General features: G+C 36.8%; 1 protein-coding gene across 3 annotated transcripts in view; it reads right to left on the bottom strand.

Annotated features, from left to right (window-relative positions):
• Window positions 1–17,074, bottom strand: part of LOC108367093 (putative adenosylhomocysteinase 2) — a 46,324-nt gene that overhangs the window by 26,714 nt on the left and 2,536 nt on the right. For 2 of the 3 annotated variants that reach the window (XM_017621636.1, XM_017621639.1), the window contains exon 2: window positions 3,519–3,612. In XM_017621636.1, the coding sequence (XP_017477125.1) occupies window positions 3,519–3,608 (90 nt within the window). In that variant the 5' untranslated portion in view covers window positions 3,609–3,612. Of the gene's footprint in view, window positions 1–3,518; window positions 3,629–17,074 lie in introns of all 3 variants that reach the window. The other variant, XM_017621638.1, reaches the window with a different exon arrangement.

The following is a 17,074-nucleotide window of genomic DNA, read 5'->3' as shown; positions in this document are numbered from 1 at the left end:
AATTTGCCTTTGAACTTTATAAAAATAATTTTTTTGCAAACCGTTCGTTTTGTTTTTGTTTTCCACATTCGCTATTAAGATACAGCGAAGATACCGCCATTTTGAAGTGAACAGGTGTTGTTGTTGCTAAGTGATTTATTTAAAGCGAAGCACTTGCTTAATACAAGTTTTTTTTGCGGTGCACGATTTTAAGTTCATATCACTTTTCACTTTGATTTTGGTATTTTATTATAACTCCTTTCGTGTCACTGATCTATAAGATTTTTTTTCCAGCCTTGTGCTAGTAAGATTTCACTTGGGACGTAGTGGTTGGGGTAAAGTTACTTGTTTTAATCAAAGCACTTGTTTAATAAAAGTTTTTCTCGGTGCACATTTTTAGTTCGTATCATCTCACTTTCGGGTTGATATTTTTTGTTTTTTTCCGGTCACTGGTTTAATAACTTTTCTCAGCTTTGTGCTATAAAATTTCACTTGGTACGTTGTTGTTGAGGTTAAGTAAACCCTTTTAATATAGGTACTTATACAGCAGATTTTGCAGCGTACAATTTTAAATTCTTATCATTTTCACCTGTTGACTTTGTTATTTTAATTATAATTCCACCTTAGTGTCACTGGTTACAGATTGGGTTAGTTAGTGCCTTAAACACTTCACTTCACTTTTTTAGGGTATCAAATATTTGATTGTGCATGTAAACATACATACACACATAATATATTGTATTGTGGAGAAGGACGGGTTCTTTTTTCCCTCTTTTTGTTCACAACATTCACTTTCGCGACAAAATTCACTTCTGGCAGACGCGAACGATTGCAATATTGTATACACTACATATATATATAAAGAGTTGGGTGGCAAGTAATTTACCATACGGAAATACATACATATATATAACTCGTCTTTGCTGAAATAAAAAAAAAAAATTTTAATAATTACGTCGTTAAAAGAAAACGAAATCCTCGACTTTTCAATTAATCTGGTGTGGTTTTTTTTATTCTGGTGTGGCTATTCAGGTGTCGATATTTTTCACGTCGATTTCAATTCTAATTAAATAAATTAAATCTGCGATCAGATTTATTCGCAATTTTCTTTGAAAAAAAAAAAAAAATCTTTCTTTGTTCAAATTTAACGAACCTTAACAGGAAAAATGGATGCTTTTATTCGTCAGGCAGATGCAGTAGCAGAGTTCGAATCTGACTACAATTCCATGCAGCCATCAGAACACCAAAGCAAATCTTTTTTTACCCTTTTTCCTCACAACTTCACCCGCGACATTTTTGTTTGACACTCGATTTTATAAATAATGTTTGAAAGTGCACTGAGGTGTGAAATCAAAACCACGTACCTTTGTAAATGGAAGTGCTGCTTTTGTGACAAAATAAGTTGCTGGAACTGTAGCTGCTGTGGCAAATGTAGCTGCTGGAACTGTTTCTGCTGTGTCAAATATAGCGATCAAGTGGCAGTGTATCCTGTGGTCCTTTTATGGTGTATCAATAATAAAAAAGCCTTCAACTGGCAGATTATCCTGTTGCAAATTTTGGATAATGTGGCGATCAAGCGGCAGTGGTGCGTGTGGACTGTATTTCTGGCGCTGTGGAGTACTCGGAGGTCAATTTCTCGGCTGAGAAGGACCAATATTTACGCAAGGTATGGGCCTAAACAGTACGAGAGCACCCTACTGCAAAGTGGTAGCATACATAGGTAGCAAGCAAAGTGTCCAGATTTGTCGATTTCGCGCCAATTTGGCGATTTTTGTTTTATATTTGCGCGTAAAAATTTAGCAAAGCGCCATTGGCGATTTTTGGCAATTTTTTCCCTTCGAATCAATTTTTTCCAATTATAAAAATATACAAAACTTAGTTTTCCACGATAATTTTACAGAAGAGGCTAATGAACAGCGTGATAAACTTGACTTAAGAAGCATATTAAAACACTGCCAAAAATATTTAATCACCCTAAGCGAAGAACTTTGAAACGATTACCTAGTCAATTAAGTACTTTTAAAAAAGCTTTGATTTCGTCCCAGAAAAGTGTGTGAATCACAAGGGCGAGTTTCAAAGACCTGCCAATTCACTATTTGACTTTGAAGGAAAGAAAAGCAGCGGAAACTGAATATTTAAATCTTTTAACTTTCCCATGGAATAACTTTTCTCAGAACCATTTTATCCGACTCTGAAGAATTTTGGATAATTGCTTACGGAGTGAAAACCGCAACAGGCAATAAAATGTTTGCAAATATAAGTAAATTCATATTATTATCCTTGCCGCACTCACATGCTTTGTTGAGCGCGTTTTTTCCGTAATGAATTCAACAAAATCTAAGATTCGAAATAGGATGAGGTAGGAAAGCCTTAATTCAATAGTTCGAATAATGTGTTATATGAAGGCTAATAGTTTCTGCTGCAAAACGTTTCCAATATCAAACAGTATGTTATCAAGGTTGAATAGCTCAATATATGACAACACCAGAAATTTAAATCATTAGACACTACAGGTGATTTTGAAGAAATTGTGGAAATATCTGATCTCGCCTTATTATAGGTTTTTATTTAATCGTTAGCGCCGAGCTCTTAAAAGCGCATTCTGCGAATAATCAATTAATATGAGTTATAATAAATTTAATAATTGCGCACTCCTATTGCAAAATGTGTTGAAACAAATATTTTTAAAAAGTATGCGTATTTTTAAAGAAAATTTTTTGTACATCACTATTATAAAAGTGATTTGTGTTATTTATTATTACCCTCTGAAGGCGTTATATTCGTTTTTGGTTTTAAAAACTATATTATAACAAGAGCTCATTTTTTAAATAAAAGACTTGTAAAATCGATTTCATGAATTTTAAAAAAAAATTGCGATTTTTGGCGATTTTTTTCAGAAATTGCGCTTTTTTTTAAAAACACTCTGGACACCCTGATAGCAAGCAACAAAATTCTGTATCAAATACAATAACAAGATAAAAAAAATNAATTTTTTTCAGAAATTGCGCTTTTTTTTAAAAACACTCTGGACACCCTGGTAGCAAGCAACAAAATTCTGTATCAAATACAATAACAAGATAAAAAAAATTAAGTGAGCGAGATGAGAGGTATGAGAGAAATATATAGCAATTCCAACGACAAAACTGCTAGCACAGAGTCGCATTTATTTTGCTATGCCTGTTGCAAAATATATGCAAGGGTCCAGACGTCGCATACTTTGCAGCGATAGGAAATGCTGTTTCCCATGTATTTTGTTGTTGTGTGTAACGGCTTTGCAAGGCTTCGAGAATACCCCTATTATGTTTGCGATGGAATGCCATGGCATAATACCTTGTTTGAGTTGACATGAATGCAATGTATGAAATTTTTTAAAGTGACACTTTTACAGTAAATTTTGAATTTTGCAGTAGATATGTATAATTATGCAATTTTTTATACACTTAACTCAAAATAAATTCTTTGGATTATAAGATTCTTCCAGCAAATTAGCGATATGCATTTCTTAATTCATAACAAAAACTAATTCTTTCTGCACTCACCTTGTCGCCGAAGCCTAAATCCGATGTAGGTGTCTCGGCAGGCATTTTTGAAATATTCATGTTGATCTGGTTTGCGAAATCGCGTAGCATGTATCTAGAAAATATAACCGCTGTAGCTCAATTACTATATAATTTAGTAAGATGCGAATGCAAGCCAAAAACGTTGCGACCGTTGGTTCAACTCGATTCGTAATCAAGTTGGAAGTTTTGCCCACAAACGTTACAACATTGCGGCAATTTCATTGTACAATCTCATTTTTACACTTTCATGGTTTTGGTATACATTTATAAAATTCAACAAAACACGCATTTCGGCTGAGTTATCCATTTGCCAATGACGTTGTACTACATGCTTATTAAGGTTGCGACGAGTTAAACAACTTGTCAGGAAATCACTTTTTTTGATTTTTCCTACAACCAAGACATACCTCATTCAACGTGCCCACAAACGTTGCAATCTGTAGCACATGATCAAGTTAAACCAACGGTCGCAAACGTATATGGCTTGCTTAAGTCAAAAAGCATATATACATATGCACCTACAAACATACCTTGAATATCAGCACATTGCACATATATTTATACATACATACATACATACATATGTATGTATACAGGGTGTCCCAGAAGTAACCTGCCAAACTTGAGGAGAAGGCAAGTGGGGTGGTGAGCTCCCTGATAAGCAAACATTTTTCAGGTAAAAGTGTTACCGTTTTTGAAATATTTAAATTTTTTTAAATTAAAAAAAACTCGTGCCTTTTCACGTATTTTCTTTAACTGCATCTACAAACAAGGCTATACTTAGTAAATTTTTTATGTAAAATACTTTCAGATAGTTGTTTCTCCATACTCAAATGCAATGTAGTTGAAATATATTAAGGAACCATTATAAAATTAGGACTATATTGGGATTTTTAACTTTTTGATATTTTCTTCCCCAACTTTGACTATCTCTGGTGAAAAAAAATGTACTGAGCTATAACTTTACATTAAATAAAAAAATTTCTCATTTAATAAATATTTCAGAAAGGTGACACTCTTACTATTTCGAATAGAAAAAGTTATAGCCGCTTTTGTGGGTAAAGGACTGAGACACGCTAGAATGTATTAATAGATTTAAATTTACGTTGGTCTTGTTACCGACCAATGACATGCTAAATAGTACAAAGGTACATTATTACTTGCTCCTGACATTATTTTGTGTTACTTACCGGAAATAATGAAAGTGGATTTTGTGAAATTGGACCCTTCGAACATTGTGTTATTAATACAACACGCAGTATACGTCGCATGAATATGCGGATATTCACCTAATTTACGGTGAAGCTTGCTGTAATGCCAGAGCTGCTCAAAGACTCTATGCAGAGCGATAGCCCAATCGTCGGCATCTGGGTCGTGAAGTATTCGCCCGCACCCATAGAGAAATATCTGAAGGTAAGTAATTTTTACACCTTTCTTGTTTGAAGCCAATCTTCTTTTAACTATCATTTTTAACTTTTTTAAGGTCGCATAACTGGAAGGCGTGGCGGCGAGACAGGACGTCCTGCAGCGGTAGATGTTAACGTTGTGTTAGAGAAAGTGGAACTAGGTCCATCGACTTCAGGAAGAATGATGGAAAGACGGACTGGAATACCAAAAACTACAGTTCACAAAGCTTTAAAATACCATCCCTACCACATTCAACGTGTTCAGGCTCTACAAGAGAGATTACCTGTCGAGGGTTAGATTTTGCAGTGAAATGTTGCGAATGCATGAATCAGACCCCAACTTTTTTAATAAAATAATTTGGAGCGATGAATCATCATGCAAACGTGATGGTTATTTTAATTTACATAACCTTCACAGTTGGCAGATAGACAATCTCCACGAAATGAGAGAAGATCGTTCGCAGTACCGGCACAAAATAAATTTATGGTGCGGTTTTTTTAATTGTTAGATATTGGGACCTGTGGAACTGCCGCCAACACTCAACTCTCACAGTTATTTAGAGTTCTTTCAGGAACGGCTTCCAACTCTTTTAGAAGATGTACCCTTAAACCAGCGGCGAAGACTATCGCTGCAAAATGACGGATGCCCTGCTCACTACGGCCGTGAAGTAAGAGCTCATTTAGATGAAACTTATCCTCGCCGGTGGATTGGACGATACGGGCCCGCTCGATCGCCAGACCTGAATCCATTACATTTTTTCTACTGGGGCTGTTTTAAAGACAAAATTTATTCAAAACCAATTCAAAAAGAAGAGCATTTGCGGAAACAAATAAACGGAGCTGCTGCTGAGATAGCCCAATTGAGTTTAAGATCTCTAAAAGCGTATTTTCTTAAAAGTTGTCGAGTTTGTATTAGAGTAGAAGGTCACCAATTTGAGCATATTTTATCAATAAATGAATATATTTTTCTTCAAACAACTCATGTATATTTTATTTCACGTGAACCCATCCTTCACAAAAAACTCTAGTCCGAATTCCGGTAAGTAACATAAAATAATATCAGGAGTAGGTAATAATGTACCTTTGTACTATTTAGCATGTCATTGGTCGGTAACAAGACCAACTTTAATTTAAATCTATTAAATACATTCTAGCGTGTCTCAGTCCTTTACCCACATAAGCGGCTATAACTTTTTTTTCTATTCGAAATAGTAAGAGTGGCACCTTTCTGAAATATCTATTAAATGAGCAATTTTTTTATGTAATGTAAAGTTATAGCTCAGTACATTTTTTTTTCACCAGAGATATTCAAACTTGGGGAAGAAAATATCAAAAAGTTAAAAATCCCTAATATAGTCCTAATTTTATAATGGTTCCTTAATATATTTTAACTACATTGCATTTGAGTATAGAGAAGAAACTATCTGAAAGTATTTTACTTAAAAAATTTACTAAGTATAGCCTTGTTTGTAGATGCAGTTTAAGAAAATACATGAAAATGGCACGATTTTTTTTAATTCAAAAAAATTAAATAATTCAAAAACGATGACACTTTTACCTGAAAAATTTTTGTTTATCAGGGAGCTCCGGATATCCGAATAAAATTTTTATGCAATTCTAACCACGGCAACCCGTGCCGACTTGCAGTCAAAGTTATCAGAATAAGCTTGTTGCAGTTCGCGTGTTTTGTTAATTTACTCATTTTACTTCTTTATAATATGGTATTACTATACTTTATTAGGACATAATATTTAGTAAATCTACATGGTTTTTTACCTGGTAGTCAGGATTTTTTCCAAAGGACTATAAATTATAATATATTTCCTAAAGTTTACAAAAAATATGGAGATATGGGTACCAAATGAAAGAAGAGCTCGAAACCGGATTAACTACAACGTTTGTTTTCAATTATCCTTCTGGAACATGTCAAAATGTCCTTTAAAAATATTATCCTTCAAGATTTCTAATTTTGAATGACTTTTGAATAATCTTAGTTTAATTTAAATCTTATTAATATATATAAGGATACTAAAGGATACAAATTTCAAAGGATACTTTTCAAATTTTCTAATTAATACTGCCACATTTATTCTTTAATCCACCCGAGAGGACATGTCAAACATTAAAACACTTTATTTTGTTTATTTAATATTATGAAATGCATTTTTTTAAAGGAGGAAAAGAATTTGTTAAAAAAGTTAAACATAAAAATTTAATTAAAAAATGGTCTGAAATTGCAAATTTTCAGGACATGCACAAATTATTCGACTAAAAAACATATAGTTTCGCAGCCTTGTAATACACCCCTTCAAATCCACTATGCTTTTTCCATTAATTAACTTTTTCGATGTCCTTGGGAGAAATCCTGCCGTCCTATTAAAAATTTAAAGATGCAGATTTACTAGCAATGCGTTTAAATATGGGAAACATTTCGAATTTATTGCATTTCCAAAGTTATCGTGGACGATTTGGTAGCACATTTACATAACATTACACCTACATTTGTGGCACTGTATAATTCACCTTACATATTTATAACAATTTTTTTCATACATGTTCTTAGCTGTAAACTTCAATTTGTTTGGTTCAAAAATAATTCGATTTTGTCCGTTAGTTTCATGCGGTTTATAAGTCTTAAGATAATTTGAATAGCTCAAAACCTAACTGTTGGTGGATTCTGTGCGTTTTCAACTTCGTAAGCATGTCGGTCGAATTTCGTGCTTCTACTAGAAATATTTTACTAGAATATTTTTATTTATTTTTTTTTTTAATATTATTAAAAGTAATGTCGGGTAAAAGTTGCAACTGCTTAAATCCACAACAACGGATATATTTTGTTGCCAAGAGTAATTTTTGCTGAGCTCCTAAGTTTTGTTAATTACAAAGATACATATGGGTCAATCCAGGCAAAATTTACACTAAAAATTTTTTTCCGCTCAAATTATTTTTCTTTGCATTCTTTGGGTTAAAATATGATACACGTATTTTTTTATTTTCATTTGACCCATACCGTTTACGAGATATATTTTTTTGAATTTTAAGCATGCCAAAAAAGGACTTTTTAATATATGCTTCCGCGCAAATAAGCATTTTAATAAAATACAAAGTTAATCATCGTACCATTTATGACTTTTTCTTGGCTTTCATATGAGGATTACGAGAAGTCGATACAATTATTTTTTAATACAAAAAATTAGATATTAAAAAAATAATAACAAATTTAGTTTTTTTTTCAAATTTAGTATTGATTTTTTTAAATTTTTTTATTGAAAACTCTTCTTCAAATACTTAAGTAGAACCTGTAAAAATTTCAGAATGGGTAGTTCAAAATTACGCTTGTAATCAAATTTTAAACAACTGCGAAAGCGCTAAAAAACGCGCGCTCTCCTTGGCATGCAACATTTTTCTATGTACCTACTCGCAAGTATAAAAGGCTACATGCTCGCAGCTGAATTTCTTCAGCGTTAAAAGACAAGTTCTGAATGTATGTTTTTTTATTAGGGTTCTAATTACGCCCTTCTACAATAATGAATATGAATATCTACTTTCTATTTGCTTTATTTGCTTTACTATTACTTTAACATCAATAGGATTGTGGCAACCTGGCTGAACTAACGAAACGATGGCAACCCCGCATGCGAAAGAAGAAAAGAAAGCGGACAGAGCAAGTGCACTTATCGTTCGACAGAATAACTTCTTGGCAATCGGCTCGCCGGCGAATATAGACTTAATTACTTTTTCATCTACATTTAACATAGAAACAAGTCCCTTGTGAAGATTAATATTTAGATATTAAATAGTACCGAAGTATTATATGCGAATTTGATTCGTGTTTAAATAAAGCGAGTAAATCACTTTGACTCATTAAATCCCACAAGTGGTGACCCCGGCACCCTGAAATTGTGCATATGGAAACTGTGCATACGAAATAATGCATATGAAAAAAACTGGTTTTCGTTTGAAAACCGAAATAATGCATATGAAAAAAACCGAAATAAAGCATACATGCACAGTTTCGGTTGAAACCGAAATAATGTCTAAATGCACAGTTTCCATATGCGCAATTTCGGTGCCCCGGTGACCCCGTAGTAAAAACGGAGATAGTGAGTAAAAGACGTGCATCAAATCACCGTGCTAAGGCGTGAAGAGCAAACTTGCGCGTTAATAGCTGGGGAAAAATAATCTCGCTTTGATTTGAAGCGCCTCGAAGATTCAGAGCAAAACCTGTATAACCAACTCACCGAAAGCGTAAGTACAGTTCAGGTGTCACGCCACCGACAATTCGTCGACTATACGCAAGCCGGCAATCATAACGGCACACGAAGTAACGGGCCACCGTAATACCTACGTGGCCCGGCAACATGAGCTTTAATAATAGCACGGAAGAGCTCACAAAAGACGACAATAACGTTGCCCCGAACGACAGCGCCAACATCAACGCAGGTGTCGACAGCGACAGACCGCAAATCAATGCGGTATTCGAAAAATTACCGTTTCCAAAACTCAACTCGAAGTACAATATCGAATCATGGTNAAACGACAGCGCCAACATCAACGCAGGCGTCGACAGCGACAGACCGCAAATCAATGCGGTATTCGGAAAATTACCGTTTCCAAAACTCAACTCGAAGTACAATATCGAATCATGGTTCATAAAAGTTGACGCATGGTACGAACTGCATGGTTTTTGTATACGTAAAGAAAAAGATAAGTATACCGCCATTGTTGCACATGCTGACGACTACATACTGGACCAGGTTTTCGATCTGCTCCACATCGCAGCTCCAATGCAGAACAATCACCGACCTGCTGGTATCACCGGGAATATGGTACTCAGGCTTGAAAATGCCGAAGTCCATGCAATTTTCCCATAAAAAAGTCAGACCCAACAAAAAACTAAACGCTGCCGTAACGACTAAGCTCGACAGTTCTGGCAGCAGACCATCATCGAGCAACCAATCCCAATGCTAAATCCAAACTTTTTTATACTAGATCGAATGTCATATCAACTATTTTTGGTCGACACCGGCGCAGAAGTGTCGGTCGTTCCACCAACTCGAGCATGCCGCTTGTCAAATTCTGAAGGCAACCCACTTTTCGCCGCTAATGGGACCACCATTAAAACCTACGGCGTAGTCCGTCGTACGCTCGACCTTCGTCTTCAACGCAAACTCGTATGGAACTTCGTCATAGCGGAAACTAAATACACCATCAGCGGTGCCGACTTCCTCCGGCATTTCAACCTAATCATCGACATCGCGAATTCGACACTGATAGGCACAGACAAAGCACAACCTCGACCAGGTTGCACCCGAAAAACTAAAAGCTGTGAAAGAAGAGTTTGAGTTTCTTAGCAGACTGGGAATCTGCCGCCCGTCGAAAAGCTCATACGCCTCTCCTCTACCCCTGGTAAGGAAGTCAAACGGGGAATGGCGTCCATGCGGCGGTTACCGAGCCTTGAATGCACAAACGGTACCGTATCGATACCCGCTACCGCACATCCAGGACTTCACTCACTTTTTGTACCAGAAAGACGTGTTCAGCAAGATGGACCTCAATCGATCCAGATTTCTATCGAACCCGGCGACAACCACTCCGTTTGGGTTATTCGAGTTTACACACATGACGTTTGGCCTGTGCAACGCTGCACAAACGTTCCAAAGGTTCATGCACGCAGTGTTTCAGGGACTCGATTTCGTTTTTGTATACATCGATAATGTGTGTATCGCTTCTGAAGGCGTCGAGCAACATAAAGCCCACTTACGGCAAGTCTTCGAACGTCTTCGTCAATACCGCCTAACAGTCAACTTAGAGAAGTGCAAATTCGCTCAAACGCAAATCGAATTCCTGGGACACGTAGTTACGGCGGAGGACATCAAACCGTTACCCGAGAAGGTTCAAGCGATCACCAACTTCCCGGTGCCGGAAGTCGCCAAAGAGTTACGACGTTTTTTGGCAATGATAAATTTTTATTGTCGCTTCCTGCCAAACGAGGTGCAACATCAAATATCCCTCGTCAAATTAATATCAGGTAACCGAAAAAACGACACAACGCGAATCAAATGGGCCGACGAGGCAATCAACCATTTCAACGAATGCAAAAAAGAACTAGCAAACGCAACGCTATTGGTTCACCCAGCCCCGAACGCTCGAATATCGCTCAGTACGGACGCCAAGGACACTGCCATCGGCGCAGCACTTCATCAAATTGTACACAACGAGTTTCAGCCACTGGCGTTTTTAAGTCTAAAACTCAGCGAAGCACAACGCAGGTACAATACCTACTACAGGGAATTACTCGCGGTATACCTAGCCATCAAGCATTTCCGAGCCATGCTGGAGGGAAGACTCTTCGAGGTACGAACAGACCACAAACAGTTAGTCTACGCTTTCGCACAAAAACACGATAAAGCATCACCGCGACAGCTGCGTCATCTGGACTTCATCAGTCAATTTACGACGAACATCATACACGTTGCAGGCGCCGAGAACACGACAGCAGACACACTATCGCGCATCGAAGCGGTTGAATCAATAACCATCGACTACCACCGGATGGCCGAAGATCAAGCTAGTTGCCCAGAACTGAAGAAACTCATCGAAGGCGACACATCGCTGTGTTTGAAAAGATTGTGCATTCCAAACACAAGGCACACAATCTACTGCGATACATCTACATCGGAAGTACGCCCATTCGTACCACGCCCGCATCGCAAAGATATCATCAACAAAATGCATAGCATCTACCACAGAGGCGTGCGCGCAACCACAAAGCTCATCAAAGCACCCTTCGTTTGGCCAAATATGGGCAAGGATATTGCCAAAGAAGTGCAACGATGTCTCAGCTGCCATAGATCTAAGATCAGTAGGCATGTTCGCTCACCACTTCAGCAACTTTCTTTGCCGTCGTGTAGATTCGAACACATAAACATCGATCTCATCGGACCACTTCCGCCATGGAGTGAATTTCAGTACTGCCTCACGATTATCGACAGGTATACGCGGTGGCCAGCACCCGTTCCTCTGAGAGACATAACAGCGGAAACGGTCGCCAGAAAACTCATCAATGTTTGGTTTTCGCGCTTTGGCATAACAGCACGCATAACAACCGATCAAGGAAGACNCCCGTTCCTCTGAGAGACATAACAGCGGAAACGGTCGCCAGAAAACTCATCAATGTTTAGTTTTCGCGCTTTGGCATAACAGCACGCATAACAACCGATCAAGGAAGACAGTGCGAGTCGCAGCTTTTTATCGGGTTGTCACGCATGCTGAGTATAACCCACCTGCGGACAACGGCATGTCACCCGCAAGAAAATGGCATCATCGAACGCTGGCATCACTCACTGAAAACAGCAATAACGTGTCACGAACGACAAGACTGGATAAGCCGCTTGCCTATAATCTTGCTAGGACTGTGCACAGCATTCAAGCCCGACATCGGTACAACAGCCGCGCAACTTGTCTACGGTACCACATTACGGTTGCCTTGACAGTTTTTTAACGATAGGCAAATCTTTCCACCACAGTCGGACTTCGTCAGGCAGCTTTCCGATATAATGCAGGAGATTCGCCCAACTCAAACCGCGAATCATGATTCCGCAAAAGCATTCGTATTCAGCAAACTTGCCGATGCAACGCACATATTTGTACGTAACGATAAAGCGCGACCGGCGTTCTATCCGCCATATGATGGCCCATATCCAGTGATCTAGAAACACCCTAAATATTACACCGTCAAAATCAACCGCAACAACGTAAATATATCCATAGACCGACTTAAGCCAGCATTCATCGAGTCCCATCAAGCAGATACTCAATCAACGACAACCGCGACTCAACAACATTCAGCCACGTCGCACACAACACCATCATCTACAATATCATCGACACCCGAACAGTTGCCTCCAAAGGAGACATCAACAAACCGCAGCGGACGCAGGATAAGACTCCCCGTCCGTTTCCGGACGTAAAGTCTGGGGGGAGCACTGTGGCAACCTGGCTGAACTAACGAAACGATGGCAACCCCGCATGCGAAAGAAGAAAGAAAGCGGACAGAGCAAGTGCACTTAATCGTTCGACAGAATAACTTCTTGGCAATCGGCAGACTTAATTACTTTTTCATCTACATTTATCATAGAAACAAGTTCCTTGTAAAGATTAATATTTAGATATTAAATAATACCGAAGTATTATATGCGAATTTGATTCGTGTTTAAATAAAGCGAGTAAATCACTTTGAGTTATTAAATTCCACAGCATGAAGAACAATTCCCGATTGTATTGCTAACAGATTTGAAAATCAAATTCATGGTAGAGTACTGAAACTTGATATGGAATATATCTGTGGTATAAGCAATAACCGTCTGAGTCGACTTAAGAAAGAATTGAGTTTTATATGTTATCGTATTCTGCAACTATTCTTCCATGTGTATATGAAATCCCCATCCCGCCAGCTAAGCTATTTAAAAAGGAATGGACGAACATATTTTGGTTTCCCCATTAGGTTAACATTACAATCCAAATGTTTAAAACGTTTTTCTCGAATACAGGTTTTTCTACTTATGCGGTTATTGTTTATGACCACAGATATATGAAACAATCCCCCACTCATAGAGAAAATTGTGGCTATTGGAAACATCACTACCCAATATCTCGTTTTGGTATAACCATGTTCAGGACTAGGAAGAATCAGAAAAAAATCAAGGCAAAAATCAACCAGGCAAGCACGAAATTCACAGCATTGAGCCTGAAGAAAATAATAGACTGAAAGTTAAGTCTTATTCTTTTTGTAACGATTTCAAAATGGAAAGCTTTGAAAAAAGTAGACATTCATATTCATTATTGTAGAAGGGCGTAATTAGAACCCTAATAAAAAATAAAAAACTACATTCAGAACTTGTCTTTTATGTAATGCCGAAGAAATTCAGCTGCGAGCATGCAGCCTGTTATACGAGTAGGTACATAGAAAAATGTTGCACGCCAAGGAGAGCGCGCGTTTTTTAGCGCGGAGGCATATATTAAAAAGCCCTTTTTGGCATGCTTAAAATTCAAAAAAATATATCTCGTAAACGGTATGTGTCAAATGAAAATAAAAAAATACGTGTATCATATTTTTACCCAAAGAATTAAAAGAAAAATAATTTGAGCGGAAAAAAAAATGTTTAGTGTAATTTTGCATGGATTGGCCCATATGTATCTTTTCTAGTAGAAAAATTTGTTGTAAATCAGTACGATATGAAAATTATGTTTAGTTAAATTTTGTTTATGTCATACGGAAGTACAACCATTATATCGAGCCCTAACCGCCAAAATAACGTAAGCGACACCTTTTTCCAAATTTTCTTTTTGATGCAGAAATATTCCTAGAGCATCTAGATGCATTTCTGCATCAAAAAGAAAATTTTGAAAAAAAATGTCGCTTACGTTATTTTGGCGGTTAGGGCACGATATCAACCCGAGAGGACATGTCAAAGACTAAAACGATTTATTTTGATTATTTAACATTATGAAAGGTCTTTTTTTTAATGAGGATAATACAAGTTGAATTTAATAATTTAATGTTCATCATACGCCCTATTAAAAAATGTTCTACAATTGCAATCCTTCAGGACATACACAAATTATTTGCAGCCTTGTAAGACACCGTTAAAAAGCCGCTATACTTTTCGATTGATTAATTTTTTCGATGTCCTTGGGAGAAATCCTGTCGTCCTATTAAAAATTGAAAGATGCAGATTTACTAGAAATGCGTTCAAATATGGGAAGAAGCACAAATATAGAGGGTATGCATATCAATTTGCAAAAAAAAATTTTCCATATATTCTTGGGACAGTCTAATGTACATACATAGTCGAAAATTTTTTATTGAAATACATAGAGCCACAGAATAAACAGTATACAGAAGACGCACCACATACAAATTTATTTTTCTTCGGCGGACGTAATATTACAACCCGGACCAGAGCAGAGAAGTTAACATCACGACCACTATGAATAACATGGCGACCCGGAACACTATGAATAACATAAAGTCAACATCTCGCCACAAACACACATCGTGATCAGCGTTGCCGCGAGCTTGAAACATATGTATCAGTTGCCAAGCAGAAAAAGTATCAAAAGCAAACAAACCTGTCGTTTGTTAAACTATTATTTAAAAAAATAAATAATAAATAAAATTTTATAATTAAATCCATAGTTATAAAAAAACTTACATTTCTTCCTTCTGTCTGCTTATTTTCATAGTGAAAAACTAACTTATAGGGCTCCTAAACCACACAAAATCCTTGCGCAATCCGAGACTTGTACAAGTCAATATTGTGGAAATACTACAGCATAAAATTGCGCATACCTTATTTTGAAGAGACGTTGCTCAAGTAAATATATGCAAGAAATATGAATGTGCGTTGTGTATTTTGATAGCTTCAGCTTTAAAACGTAAAAAAAAAAATAAGGTAAAAAATAAATTTTCTACGCTTTTATCCATATCTACTTTACAGCACGATCTGGACACCAAAATCAAAACTAGACTAAAAATTTCGCAGTTATCGCCTTACGCAGCACAAATTATTGTACAATAACACAAACATGAGCAAAATATCAAAATAATTTTTATTTTAGCGCAATAACAATGCAATTTAGTACAAACGACACCATACATCACACAAACGTCCGTCGCAAGCCCTATATTGCGCAATGTTTTTGTGTGGTTTAGGGGTCCTATAATAGTGGCNTATTTTAGCGCAATAACAATGCAATTTAGTACAAACGACACCATACATCACACAAACGTCCGTCGCAGGGCCTATATTGCGCAATGTTTTTGTGTGGTTTAGGGGTCCTATAATAGTGGCGTGTGCAGGCAAAGTCCGGGTTGTGTTTCTTTTATCATAGTTACCAAATCAACTTATAAATATATATATATAAATTGTGAAACTTTAAATGACAAGAAACAAAATATTTGCCTTTAGACTAGTAATACTATTCATAGTTTTCAAAAATTCATTTCTGCCNGGCAAAGTCCGGGCTGTGTTTCTTTTATCATAGTTACCAAATCAACTTATAAATATATATATATAAATTGTGAAACTTTAAATGACAAGAAACAAAATATTTGCCTTTAGACTAGTAATACTATTCATAGTTTTCAAAAATTCATTTCTGCCAGCCGAAAGTATCAAAATACGGCATATGGGAACAAAACAGTATCAGATATTACAATTTAGCAAAAAAGTATTAAAAAATATACAATTGTATCAAAACGGCAACGCTGATCGTGATGGAAAACGAAGTTAGTTAACATCTTGTCGTCATGGCGACGATGGAATTAACAGCGTCAGCAGAGTGAAAATACTGCTAAAGTAACAGAGCAGCGCCGCTTGTGATTCTTGCTTGCCTCAACGCTCGTGCCCTAAATTCAAATTGGTTCGATAGCCGACATATGTAGGGCTGCCAGACGTCCCGGTTTTCCCGGACATGTCCCGGTTTTAGACAATTTGTCCCGGTGTCCCGGTCCAACCTTAAAATGTCCCGGGTTTCGTTTAAGTGTCCCGGTTTTCGATTTGATTGCACAAATTTTGCATAAAAATGACTACACTGAGAGATAAAACGCCTTGTAATATTAAGAAAAATTTTATGAATTCACTGAGGGAAATAACACATAGTAAACATGAATATTTCTATTGGATTATCGTTTAAAAATGTTCGTATTTAAAAATAATACTTTCATAACACGCCCGCGTGGCGTGGATTTAAACTCAACATATAAATGCACATTTACATGTCTGGCTGTAGATGAGTGCGCGAAGATGCTTGCGACAATTATTACTGAATACTAAAATTTGTATACTTAAATGTATTACGAGTTGGGTTGGTGCTAGGGCTGCCAGATATCTCTGTTGCCAAACCGGGACGCTTTAGGGAGGGCCTCTCGCTACCTTCACTTTCATTTCAACGTGCGAAAGGATGCACTGAAATTTTTTTTTTGACAGACAAAAATATAAACATAAAAACATGAGATCATGAGATCATTACAACGTACGCTAACAAAACAAAACAACTTATCACAACTAAAGCACAGAGAATTTTTCACAATGCATGAACCTATTCTTTATAAAAATATTTTTT

This window comes from Rhagoletis zephyria, unplaced genomic scaffold (assembly GCF_001687245.7).
Source record: "Rhagoletis zephyria isolate East Lansing unplaced genomic scaffold, Rhagoletis_zephyria_1.1 Rzeph_scaffold_02534, whole genome shotgun sequence".
NCBI classification, from domain to species: Eukaryota; Metazoa; Arthropoda; class Insecta; order Diptera; family Tephritidae; genus Rhagoletis; species Rhagoletis zephyria.
This window is presented reverse-complemented; position numbering and strand designations above follow the sequence as displayed.